At 59.9% G+C, this 13,615-nt stretch overlaps 1 protein-coding gene across 1 annotated transcript; it reads left to right on the plus strand.

Moving 5' to 3' along the window:
• Positions 1-3,783: 3,783 nt before the first annotated feature.
• HSD11B2 (hydroxysteroid 11-beta dehydrogenase 2) lies at positions 3,784-12,335 on the plus strand (the record flags this gene model as incomplete). The annotated part of the gene is made up of 5 exons (XM_079541530.1): positions 3,784-4,051; positions 10,381-10,593; positions 11,156-11,341; positions 11,545-11,682; positions 11,980-12,335. The coding sequence occupies 5 exons, from the start codon at positions 3,784-3,786 to the stop codon at positions 12,333-12,335; spliced, it is 1,161 nt and encodes a 386-aa protein (XP_079397656.1).
• Between the last annotated feature and the right edge of the window lie 1,280 nt (positions 12,336-13,615).

Below are 13,615 nucleotides of genomic sequence, written 5' to 3' on the forward strand. Positions count from 1 at the left end.
TGTGTGGTCAGGATGGAGAATGCAAGGTGGAGGATGAAGGATGGAGGAGCATGTGCTGCAGTGGGAGTCGGAGCAGTACTGGGGGGAGAGGGGCTGGACCCGGACCCCCGCTGGGAGCTGGGTCTGGCTGCTGTGACAATAAAGTGATGTGATGTGTGCTGCTGGCGGTGTCCCTTGTCCCCATTCCTGGGGCATGGGGTGATGCTTCCTGCAGCATCCCTGGGCAGCTCGGTGTCCCCGTGGAGCAAGGTACCAGGGTGGCACGGCACTCCTGCATCCCTCTGCCCCACCTCCATCCCCGTGGCTCACAGCTCAGGGGCAGCCTGATGTCTCCATACCGGGATGCAATGCCCCCCCCAGGAGTTGTGTCCTCACCGAAGGCCTCCGCTGCCCTCTCTCTGTGTTTTCATTACAGCTGTTTTTTTGGCTCTGCAGGCCTTGGGGATATTTCCAGGCCTCCCCGGCATGCGCTGCCCTTGAGAGGCGCCTGAAGTGCTTGGCTTGGCTGTGGCACGCACGGATTGTGCCAAAAACACCACGCGGGTGGAGGGGGGGTGTTGGGGCCGCAGGTACGCCTGGGTGCCACCAGCAGTGCCATGTGGGGTGCTCCAGTTCACATCCCCATCTCCATAGGGTGCAACCGGTGGCACCTCCAGCCCCTCTCCTCGTCCCCAAGCTCTGTGCCACCCGCTGTCCCCGTGTCGTGCTGCCACGAGGGGGCACGGCGGCCACGTGCATGGCACTGTGCAGGGATGTGTCCCCGTACATCCCATATGTCCTCACCTCTTGAGCAAGGCCGGGTGGCGACACGCTCAGCTCAGCACGGCGGGCGCACGGAGGTGGAGGACAGGAAATGGGTCACCGTGTCGTGACCCACTGTCCCAGTGCTGGGGTGGAGGAGGCAGTGTGTCACTGGGGCCGGGAGGAAGGCAGGTTTGCTCCGTCACCCTAACAGTGAGGTCCTGCAGACGCCATGGAGAAGGGAGGTGGGAGGCGACGATGGGTTGATGGGATGGAGAAAAGGGCTGAGCCCTGAGATGAGCCCAGATAGGGATGGGGATGCTGAGCAGGGCTTCTCCCCCCTCTGTTGGCTGGGATGGGGTGCGGGGACCTGGTGCCCCTCCCTGAGCATCACCAATGCTTTGCAGCCACAGGAAGGGCCCCCCAGCTCTTGGCCAGTGCATTTGGGGTGCTCAGTCCTGCTGACCCACAACACTGTAGTGTGGGAAGCCCAGAAGGAGAGGAGAGATGGGAGTGGGAGCGTGAGCTTCAACTGGGAAGCAGCTTTCCAGAAGGTGAAACCTCTCCCAGAGCCGTAACTCCAGCTGGAAGTGGAGATGTGTTCTGTAAAGGGCTGCACAGCCTAACCTCACAGGTCAGAGCCTGGGATTTTCTGATGAGAAGGGGAAACCTGGCCGTGGATGTCACTGGGCATCCTTCCCCTTGGGTGGGGATGGACATGGAGGTGTTCCCTGGGGAGGGACTGGCAAAAGGAGAGGATGTCCTGGGCAGGATGAAGCACCTGTGGGAGCAGTGCTGGGTGAATCACATCCCTCCCAGCCCCAAGCCCCTGCAAACGGCCCGAAAACAATGCGATGAATCTTCCAGAGATGAGATTAGGGAGGGGAACAATTATCTCCAAACCTGTTCGTCATGGGAGGCTCCACCGAGCTGTAGGAACAGCCTAGGGCAAAGGGGAGCAGGAGGAAGACGGATCCCCCATAGGGACCGTGCTGAGTTCGGGTGTGACCCACCCAGCCCCACTTCCAACCCGCAGAGGTGAGCCACAATTAGCAAAATGGGCACGGAGGGCGTCAAGTAGGTCAAAAGGTAATGAGGATCTCAGCAGCGTTTCCTAACAGCGAGGGGTTGAGCAACGGGGAGATGAACAAGGGCAGGCATTGTGTGCAAAGGAGCAGCCAGCGAGGGCAGCCATGGTGAGAGAGATGGCATGGGGGAGGGAGGAGATGCTGGGAGGGTGGCTGGACAGATGGGTGGATGGATGGACAAATGGATGGCAAAGGGATGAACGGACTGACGGACAAATGGACGGATGGATGGAGGGAGGGAGGGACAAACGGTGGATGTTCGAATGGGATGGATGGGCAGACAGATGGACAGCTGGTTGGATGGATGGACGGACAAACGGGTGGATGGACTGAGTCAGAGCAGGTAGGCTTGGTGATGCTCAGCTAACAGCGATGAGCACAAGGGCTGCTTTGTGGGTGAATCATCAAATTACAGAAGGAGGGACCTTACGGATGGTTGGGTGACCCCTTCTCCCACAGATTCAGACCTGCATGCACTTAGGACACTACTTGGCATCCAAGCAGGAGAGCCTCCAAGCAACCTGGGGTGCTGAAAGCAGCTGAAGACCTCAAGTAGTGCCATATTTCTTGTAGAGAGCCATCTCTGATCCAGCCAAATGAGAGAGGACTGGTCAAAAATTACTATTCTGCCCTTGGAAAAATAACATTCTTTAGTTAGGTGCTTCCAAGCCTAGTGAAATTGAGGTTCCTACACACGCTGCTTTGAAGTTTGCTGCTGGGAAGGACCCTAAGGACCCCACAAACCACATCCCAAGATGGGAGATGCGTTGGGCACATCCCTCCTCCTCTACCTGGCCAGCATTCCCCGCATTCCCCGGCCGGGAAGAGCCAGGCTGCAAACCCAACTGGGTCCCACCACCACCACCACACCCCAGAAAAACCACCCCAGCCTGTTTGTTGGCCACTGCCCTCCCGCCAAGCCTCCTGCAGCTGATGAAATCTGTTTTTTCCGATGGGACCAAGGGGGTTGCATCCATACCACGTGGTTCTACGGCGAAGGACGGCGCAGGCATCTTCCATCCGACAGCAAAGCTTCTGGGAGCAGAGCCTGGCAGATGGAGCAGCGATGCTCCGTCGCAGGGTCACTGAGCACAGAGGGCTGGTGGAATATTAAAGCCTGGCAGAGCAATCAAGCCAAGTCATAAAGGTGGGAAGGGGAGGACTTTGCCCCAGCACCTGCTGCTCGTGGCACGCCCCTGGAGCAGCGCTGGGTGCATTCAGCATGGCAGGGAGCAAACGCAGCAGCGGGTTGGGGGATGGTTTGGGATCACCTTGGTCCCAAGCCCCGTAGGGCCTGGAGAGCACCTGGATGTGGTTCACACCTCACCTGCTTGGGGTCCGGTCCCATGGGGTGGCTCTGGTGGCACCGCACACCCGTGTGCCTGTGGGAGGGGATGGAGACCCCCAGCCCGGCCATGGAGCTGTGGGGCTGTGCCCGGTGGCATCTTCCTTTAGGGTGCTCGGCTTGGGAACCGAGCCCCGGGGTGGGCACAGTGGCACCGGTGCCGCGGGCACTGAGCTGGGCTGAACCCAACCGAACCGAACCGTGCCACGCTGAGCTGAACCGAGCCAACTTGAACGGAACCAAACGGAACCGAACTGAACCGAAACGGAGCAGAACCGAACCGAACCGTGCTGGAGCGCACTGAACCGAAATGACCCGTGCCGAGCTGAGCTGAGCTGAGCCCCGCGCGGTGCCGAACCGAGCCGAGCCGCTCCTACCCGCGCCGAACCCAACTGTGCCAAACGGAGCAGAACCGAACCGAGCCGTGCCGAGCCCGCTCCTCCCTCCCCGCCCCTCCCTCCGCTCCCCCAATTGGCCGCCCCCCGCTCCTCCCTCCCCTCTCCTCCCGCCTCCCCCCGCTATAAGCTCCCCGCGGTGGCACCACGCGGCCGGTGCGGCGGGGCCGGGCCGGCGCTGAACATCCCATCCCATCCTTTCCCATCGCATCACATGGAGCGAGCGGAGCGGTGGGCGTACGGAGCGCTGTGGGCGGCGCTGGGGGGCGGCTTAGCGCTGCGGGCGGCGCGGGGAGACGTGGTGCTGGGCCGGGCGCTGGCCGTGCCGCTGGCTTTGCTGGCCGCCGTGCAGAGCCTGTGCCGAGCCTGCCTGCCGCTGCCCCTCGGGCTCGCCCTGGCCGCGGCGTCCGCCTGCCTGCTGCTCCGCTGGGCGCCCGGCAGGAGGCTGCTGCCGGTGGAGGGCAGGGCGGTGCTGGTCACAGGTGAGCGCGGTGCGGTGCCGGGGTGCTCCGGGTGGTGCCGGGGATGCGCTCCGGGGATGCGCTGCTCGCCGGGGAGACGCGCGGACGGCGCCGGGGTCGCTCCTCTCGGAGGGGGGTTGCGCTTCCGTGGGGTGTCCCGCTGTGTGCGGGTGCCTCCCAGCCCGGGGAGGGTTCGTAGAATCGCCTGGGTTGGAAGGGACCCGAAAGGCCGTTTGCGCTCGCGGTGAGCAGAGACTCCCGCGGCTCCATCAGTGCTCAGAGCCCCGTTCCCTGACCTTGGCTGCCTGCAGGGATGGGGCGGCATCAGCTCTCTGTGCAGCCGCTGCCTCACCGCCCTGAGTGTAAAGAACTTCTTCCTTATCTCCGATCTAAATCTGTCCTCTTTTGGTTTGAATCCGTTTCCCCTTGTCCTATCGCAGCAGACCCTGCTAAAGAGTCCGTTCCCTTCTCTCTCGCAGCCCTGCGGAGGTACTCAGGGTGGCTGAGCTCTGGAGAAGGGCAGCCCCAAGGAGGAGGGAATGATTCAACCTTAAAGTCCGGGCCGCGGGGCAGCCCGGTGCCGCGGGGCACTGACATCAGCCATGCACAGGTGTGTACAGTGCCTTCTTCCTGGCCGTGGGGCTGCAGGGAGGGAGCTGTGGGCACACTTGGTGCTGCCCTGACGTCCCGTTGGGCTCTGGAGAGCAGACCCAGGGAATCACCGAATCATTAAAGCTGGAGAAAACCTCTCAGGTTCCCCAAGTCCAAACCTACTCTCACCACATCCCTCAGTGCCACATCTCCACTGGTCTTGGACACCTCCAGGGACAGTGACACCCCCACCTCCCTGTGCAGAGCCTCGCTTCTCATTCTCCTGACATCCAACCAGCTCCAAAGAGAAGGGGAAGGCTGAGCCCAGCCGTGGGGCAGGACGGTGCCATGGGGCTCACCCAGCCTGGGGTTGGCATCAGCCATGCGACGGTGACTCAGTGCTGGAACACGGTGTTCTCACCCTGTAGCACAGTGACACCTGCGGCCCCGCCGTGTTTGCTCTCGGCAGTAAATGCTTTGTGGTTGGGCAGGTTCGATTTGTGGGTGCTGAGGTGAAGCACCTCCAGGGGAGAAATGCAGCGCTGGCGGTGCTGGGCTGCACGTTTCGGTGCTTTGCATCTCTTTAAGAGCAGTTGCTGGGGCTCACGGTCCCCATTAAGGACCTGAAATGGGTCAGAGCTTAACACCATGCTCAAGGTTAGCAGCAGCTGTGCAGCCCCGTCCTGCGGCCTTGCCAGATGCTGGAGCAGCTGGTGGTTGCTGGAGGCAGTGATTCCATCCAGATGTTGGGGCTGTGGAGGTGCAGATGCTTCCCTGTGGTCACAGCAGCATCCTATCTCTCCCAACCTCGGGGCTCTGGTGCTGCCCCATACCTGATTTCTCAGTTTTGAGTGGTCGAGAGTGAAGGTTTGGAGCCACTCAGTGATTGTGCTTGTGAATAACAGCTGGGCGCAATGGGTGCTATGCTCAGTGTGCATCCAGGGTTGTGGGTTCTTCCTTTGGAGCCACGCCACGGAATGGTTTGGATTGGAAGGAGCCTAATAATGCCATCCTAAGGCTACTACGACTCCTGGCTGTTCCCTTCCTTGGCTCTACTTCCAGGCAGGGTTGTGCCCCATGGTTGGGTGTCACTGCTCTCCACACACCAGCTTTGCCTGTCCTGTGCAGGAGGTTGTGTGTAGGAGTTGAACCCTGTGATCATTGTGGGTCCCCTCCAACTTGGGAGATTCTGTGATGGGGTGCTGCCCTCCTTCAGCCCAGCTCAGTCCAACTGCTCCTGTGTATTTTTGGGGAAAATACCCCCAAGATGACCTTGTGAGGCACACAGCCCTGCGCGGATTCAGCTGCACGCAGTGTTGGCTAGGGGGTGGTTGTGAGAGATGGCTCATAGCTCACAGGTCCCAACGGCCCGTGGTTCCAGGAGCTGTGTTTCCAGAAAAACTGAGCTGCCCGTGCACTGCAAGAGAAAACGGGCTTAGCCTGATGGCAGTGTGAGGATGGGCAGGATGTGTGATGGGCATTTGGTGCCATTCCAATGGGACAAACGGGACGGTGCCTTACGCCCCGTGTAGAATTCTACCCCCAAAGTACCCCAGTGGGAAGGACCTTACAGCCCACCCAACCTCTCCATGGCGGGGGCGCTCCCATAGACCTCAGCCCCATCCAGCCTGACCCTGGGCATCTTTATGGATGGGGCGCCCATGCTTCTCCAGGCAGCTGTGCCAGGACCTCACTGCCCTCATAGTGAAGGATTCCTTCTGGTATCTAGTATCAATCTCCCCCTTCTAGTTCGGAGCTTTGGTTTGCCATGGCCGTGGCTTCCCTGGTGCTGCGTGTCCTTCCAGCGACAGCTCCTGCTGATGGATCACCATCGTGTTCCCGGCTCGCCGTGTTCCCTCTGCCAGCCATTATTCACCCACTTATCGCTGAGGCTCTTCACAACAGCTTCCTCTTTTGGGGGGACATAAATCCCACATTAGCTCTGATGAAAGGTACAGCCTGTGCCGCTGCCCGATGTTTGTGCTCAGGTCCTTGTCACTGCTTGTCCCTGCCCTCAGCATCCCATCGCTGCCTCCAGCAGCAGCACGTGGGCACCGAGCACAGAGGATGCTCAGATGTTCCTTCGGGGAGTGCGATACCCCGTGCTGAAAGCTCTGCTCCAGCACTGAAGTGCTGCTTCTAGGAAATTCCCTGTGTGCTCTTTCTGCGAAATGCTGACTTCGTAGCAGCTCTGGCTCAGGGGAGCTGCTTCCTCCCCTGTGGTTGTTTTTGAGCTTCCCCATGGCCCCAGTGGGACTCACTCAGTGTTGTGTGTCCCGTTGCTCCCCTGCCTGGCTGCCTTCAGTCCACGGTGTGCCCCATTGGATTGAGCCAACTCTCGGGCTGCCCTCAGCCCACAGTTTTCCCCGTTGGGTTGGGCCAACTCTTGGGATGCCTTACACCCACCACTGCTGCACCTGCTGGCCCCGTTGGAGCATGGGTTGGTCCAATTGGAGCCTCTCAGCAGGCTGCTGGTGACTTGTCCTCAAGCATGCTATCAGCACTGCTTGGGCTCATCCATGTCCTGGCTGCACGAAAGTAATTGCATTACCCCATAACTCCATTAGTGACCCCATTAGCAACCCACGGTGACGCAGCCATGCGTGTTGGGGTGCAGGAAGGCAGCTGGGTGGCCTTGGTGACAGTGACCAGCACACTGTGTCCCCACTGCTCTGGTGATGTCGGGGCCCTGATGCTGACGTACTGCAGCCAGTGCCTGCTTCTGCCAAATGGGCCTTAATTTGGGAGCCCTGCTCACATCCTCAGGGCTCTTCTCTGTCTTCGCTGCTGCCTCTGGTTGTCAAGGCAGGAAATCAGATTTTCCCCCGCTTCTCTCAGGTTCGTTAAGTGAAACATATCCTCCCAGGCGGAGGTTATGGCACATAATGCTCCGTAAGCGCTCGGCTGATCCGTTGTAATTCATCCCATCTGCCTGCCACAGCCGGCCACCTCCTTTCCTGGCCCCTCCTCAGGGTATCGGGTCCCAGAGAGCCCCTGTGGGGTTGTTTTGGTTCTTTCTCTTGTGGCTTTCTGGACGTGGGGGACGTGTGGATGGTGCACCCTACGGATGATGTGTCTCATGGCTGCTGTATCCTGTGCTGTGCGTTCCAGGGATGGTGCATCCCACAGCTGGTGTGATCCACGTGTGGTGCGTCCCGTGGATGTGTCCCTTGGGTGTCCAGTTCCATGGGCTGTTTATCCCATGGATGACGCATTCTATGGTCGGTGCATCCCATGGATGCTGTAACCCACTGCTGATGTGTCCTGTATGTGGTGCACCCCGTGTGTGCTATAGCCTATGGTTGGTGCATCCCCACGGTTGATGTGTCCCACGAATACTAAGAGCAGCCAACCAAAAACATCCTTTTCCTGTAAGAGCTGGGTCAAATGTGAGCCAGGGCCGATTCCACATTAATCCTATTGAAATCCAGGCATTTAACAAAAAGGAGCTGTGTGACCAGCCTTAAAAACCAACCGAGGGATGGGGCGCACCTCCTGGCACCCATGGGCGCAGGGCAGCTCCCGGGGCATGGCGAAGGGGACGGAGAGGCCGGGGTGGCTCAGCTGCTGTGGGCACAGGTGCCGTGTGGTCCCCTCCCTCGCCGCAGCCCTGCCAAGAATGTGTTCCCTCGGCGTGGGCTGACATCACCCGCGGAGCGCTGCTCTCTCCAAGCGCGCCCGGCATCCGGGAGGTGTTGGCTGCAGGGCTGTGCTCCACACACACACACACACACACAAGCTTTTGTTCCATGCCTCCTCCTACCCACCCCATGCCTTTGGGGTGGTCCCCAGCAGGGCTGTGCAGATCCAACTTTCGCTCTGGGTGTCCCCCATTGGGTGGCTGTGCTCGCTCTTCCCCATCCTTTGGGGTCTGATCTGTGCCTTAGTGTCCTCTTATCCATCCAGACGATGCACGCTGTACCCCTCCGTCCTCACTGATATCTGCGTCCTTCCAGCATCCCCTCCTGCTGTTCTCCCCTTATCTGTGAGGTTTTTGGGGTGGCACCGCTTGTGGATTCCTTCTGTCCCTGCCTGGCCCTGGCAGAAGGGCTCATCTCAGAGCCAACCCTCCGCCTGTTTGCCTTGGCATCCCGGGCAGGATTTGCACGTGAGCCCCTGGAGACAACAAGCAGCTCAGCTCTAATCCTCTTGGCTTCAGCGCCCGGCTCCCTTGTGCTGCTCACGGCCTTGAGGCTTGCACCATGCACACTCTGTGGCTGCAGTGCAGGAGCTGCTGCTCTGCACTCCTCGGGTTTTTTCCACCTAGAGGAGCTCCGGGTGCTGCAAGTCCTTGAGCGACTCCCAAAAATGTGCTGGGAGAAAAGTAGGTGAGCGGTGATGGATGTGCAGAGGATGAGTGTGCCATGCAGCAAGCGTGCAAGGTGGGAAGTGCACAGGGTGATGACCATGCAGTGCATTGCACATGATGATTGTGCAGTGCAACAAGCATGCAGGGTGGTGAGAGTGCCACACAACGGGGATGCAGAACGATGAGAGTGCAAGGTGAGGAGAGAGTGACCGTGCATAGGGACGAACAGGCAAGGTGATAAGCACATAAAAGGATGACCGTGCAAGGTGGTGAACATGCCAGGTGAGCATGCCATGCAGTGAGCGTGCAATCTGCTCAGCATGCAATGCAATGAGCATGCAAGAGGGTGAGCGTGCAACGCTCGTTTGCTTTGAGGTCTTTGCCAGCCCCAAAGCTGCTGCTTTGCTCATCAAACTTCAGGAGCCCTGCATGATGCGTGGGACAGGTGGTCAGCCCCACTTGCAGCCTGGTTTTGCAGGACAGGGGTTGGGGCTCCTGTTGGGTTTCGGAGGTGCTGCTGTGCTTTGAGAGCAGGACAGATTCTGTGCCCCCGTCCCAGGAGGCAGCCGCTCACACTATGATTGCCATTGATGGCGTTATCTTTATTGTGGTTTTCTCCTGCTCCATTGGGTAATGGGGGGACGCACCCCAGCTTCTTTATGGCTTTATGGCACTGCAGTGAAGGACGTGGGGGCACGATGCTTATCGGGCTGTGGACTCCAGGCACAGCATGTGGCCGTTTACAGGTCCATGCTTTGTGTTTTCTATGACTGAAAGTGGGGGCTGGGTGAGCTAACCCTACGTGGTTCCTCCTGTGCACAGCGTCCTGTGTGGCGCAGCTGTCCCCAGGAGCACCCGCGGTGCCCGGCTAGGGTGCAGCTGGGGCCAACCCAGCAGCACTCCCTGTTAATGGTTAATGGGGCCACGCTATCGGCGCTGCCATCAGTTGGGAACGCGCTGTTCCACGCCGCCTGTTTGCTCTCAGCCCCATCTCCCGCAGGGCTCTCCCTCGGGCACGGGGCTGGCTGGGGTGCTGCCACGTGGGGCATCTCTTGGGGGTGCCCTGGAGCCTGGGAAGGGACAGGAGCATACACAGTCCCTTTCCCCTCGCCCCCATTATTCCCAATCCCCTGGGCGGTTTCGGCCATCTAACATCTCCCTGGCCTCGCAGAGGTGGAGGTGGGGACACTGCAGGTCCCCGTGTGTCACCGCAGGGCTCAGAGCCCATCGTGCCACCATCTCGTGGGTCCCCCCCGCGCTCAGCCCTTTATCAGCTGTCAGCATCAGCGGGGCGATGGGTTTGCTGATAAGGAGTGTTTTCTTCCTCCCGTGCGAGAGACAAAAAACAACAGCGCCGTGACCTGCAGGTGCCCTGGGACAAGGTCACATCCCTGTGGGGTCCCCGCATGGCTGTCCCCAGCCATCACAGTGCTACCATTGGCTCTTGCAGGCTGCGACTCGGGCTTTGGGCAGGCGACAGCGCGGCACTTGGACTCCTTGGGCTTCCGTGTCTTCGCCAGCGTGCTGGATCCACGCGGCCCTGGCGCCCAGGAGCTGCAGAGGAGCTGCTCGGCCCGGCTCACACTGCTACGCATGGACCTCACCAAGCCTGAGGACATCCAGAGCGTTCTGCAGCACATCCAAGCCCACACCAATGGCACAGGTGGGAGCTCGTGGCATCCCCGTACAGCCCCTCCTCTCCTATCCTATCCATGGATGCATCACAGAAATCCCTTACAGCCCCCCAGGACCTCCACTGGTGTCCCCATCCATGGATGCATCATGAGAACCCCATTCAACCCCTCAGGACCTCCACTGGTGTCCCCATCCATGGATACATCCGTACGGGCCACCAAGTTGGCTACAGCCATGCCAAAGATGTAATCCCAACGCTCCCTATATGGGGCTCCTGTGGGTGGGAGCAGCTGGTGCCCCCTGAGCACAGTGCTACCCCCAGTATCTCCACTTGTGTCCCCATCCATGGTTACATCCGGGAACTCCATACAACCCCAGGACCTCCCGTCCATGGTTGCATCCTGGGAATCAACCAACCCATGCAGGTCCTCCACTTGTGCTCATGGGAACCTCGCTATGGGCCACCACCTTGGCCATGCCAAAGGGTTTGTCTTGATGCTCCCCACATAGGGCTCCCATGGACAGGGGAACCATCTAAAGCCCCCCAGCACGGTGCTATCCCATTTTTCAGAGCACCCCGTCTCCCGCAGGTCTCTGGGGCTTGGTGAACAACGCCGGTTTCAACGACATCATTGCCGACGCCGAGCTCTCTCCATTGGGCAACTTCCGCACCTGCATGGAGGTGAACTTCTTCGGCTCGCTGGAGCTCACCAAGGGGCTGCTGCCCCTCCTGCGTTCCGCTGGTGGCCGCATCGTCACCGTCAGCAGCCCAGCAGGTGAGCAGCCCCATGGGACACAGGGATGTGGGGCTGGGAGCCTCACTGGCATGCACCAGCTCCGCAGCACAGAGGGTTCAGGTGCACGATGAGCATCGCTGCTTGGGTTTTTGGTACCCATAGGCGTTGTGCAGAGTAGAGTTGAGCCACGGGGTGCTCGCTGTGCATGTGTGAGAGCCGTGGGTCTGTGCTTCTCCCTACAGGTGACCTGCCCTTCCCCTGCCTGGCAGCCTATGGGGCGTCGAAGGCTGCGCTCAGCCTGCTCATGGACACGTTCCGCAGTGAGCTGCAGCCCTGGGGTGTCAAAGTCAGCCTCATCCTGCCCGGGTACTTCAAAACAGGTGAGAGGGGCAGCCCCAGCCACCGTCCTGGGATTATGGCTGGAATCACAGCATTATGAAAGTCGGAAAAGACCTCCAAGATCACAGAGTCAAGCTTCAACCCATCCCCACCACCCTTGGGCTCTCCCTTTCACAACACCCGCTATCACTCCCACCTCACGGCCAACCTCCACTGGGTTTTAGAGGGACCATCCTGGCAGGTGCTCCCTTCTCTCCCTGTGGGCACCCCTATGAGCGTGGGCCACCTGGGATGGGGCTTCCGGACCACACGCATCTCACACGGTCCCTCTTTCGCAGCCAACTGCGACCCAGACTTCTGGAAGCTGCAGAAGGAGCAGCTGGTGGCCCGCCTGCCCCGGGAGCTGCTGCAGGCTTATGGCGAGGACTACGTGGAGGAGATCAACCGGCAGTTCATCCAGTTCATGAAGGTGGCCGTGGAGGACCTGAGCGCGGTGGTGAACAGCATCACGGACGGGCTGCTGGCTGCCAACCCGGCCGTGCGCTACTACCCAGGGCAGGGCCTTGGGCTCATGTATTTCATCCACCGCTACCTGCCCTATTTTGTCCGAGACTTGTTCCTCAAAGGATTATTCATCAACCCCAAGCTGCCCCGGGCGCTGCGGCCGGAACACAAGGACGCCAAGAAGCCCTGACCTCAGCCGCATGCAGGGCAGCAATCAGCACTAGACCTAAAACCAAATCGCTTTTCCCAAATCAGGCAGATGCAGATCTATTTTCTATTGTGCGAGAATCAACGTTTTCTAGAGACTTGGGTGTTTTTTGTATTATTATTATTGTATTTTTTTCGTTTTGTTTTCTAACCACGCACTCCCCACGCCTGACTCCGCGCGCTGGGACGCACCTCGGGCATTTCTCAGCCACGTGGCAGCTCGGTGAGCACTGCCAGAGCCCTGCAGCCACTGCAGGCCAGCCCCTGCCTCCCCATCCCCTGCTCCGTGTGCCCACAGCGATGGCAGGGGCTGAGGCCACAGGCTGCGGGTGCCGCAGAGCTCCACAGCAAATGAAATACGTGATTGTCACTTTTTAAATAAATCTGTTCTTGATAAGCCACTGGGCTCCGTGGTCTCATTCGGGGCCGTCCTGCCCTGGACTGGAGCATTCCACGGTATAGAAGCAGCTCCAGGGCGCAGCAGGCTGTGCGGTAGGCAGATATTTATTGGTGTAGAGAGGAGGGAGGGTCACAGGAGAACAGACACTCAGAGGTGACCGCAGCACAAAGCCAGGATGGAGCTGCTGCTGCTGGGAGCACCAGGCGTGTGTTCCCCACCAGCACCCCCCCCCAGCTGGGTGGACAGGACTCCAGCTCTGCCCTGGGCCTGGGCCCAAAGGGCGATGCAGTGCACAGCACCATCCCAACAGCTGGGGAGGACGGGGAGCTCCAAGCCACAAGCGTTTGCAGGGAGAAAGAAGCTCAGCTGGCTCCCAGAGCCATTCCAAGCTCCAGCAGCTGATAGAGGAGCTTTTGAGGACACCAGCACTGGTGTGAATGCTGCTGGAGCTGGAGGAGCACTGCACATGTGCTCTGGCTCTGCCCTGGTGTTCCCACAGGCTCCGTCCCAGCTCTGGCTGGGGCTCTGCTCGGTCGCTCCCACAACAGGGTTTTGCTACGGGGGATGCAGGGATTACACAGCAGCACTGGCTACGCTACAAGTTACATTCAAACTAAACCTCACAGGGACAACACGGAGGAGGAAGCGTGCTCAGAGCCCTGACAGCAAGGACTGCTGGTTGGGGCAGAGCTGCCGTGCTCCTTGCAGTGCTGGGAGGCAGCGAGCCCCAGGCTCAGCCAGAGGAAGTGCATACAGCAGATGAGTACAGTAACACAGGTACTACGGGTACACAACAGGAGGCGTCCCTCCCGCTGCACAGGGCCAAGCCTGTGCCACCAGCCCCTCTGGACCCCTCACTGCAC

Source organism: Tetrao urogallus (genome assembly GCF_951394365.1).
Source record: "Tetrao urogallus genome assembly, chromosome: 12".
Taxonomy (NCBI): domain Eukaryota; kingdom Metazoa; phylum Chordata; class Aves; order Galliformes; family Phasianidae; genus Tetrao; species Tetrao urogallus.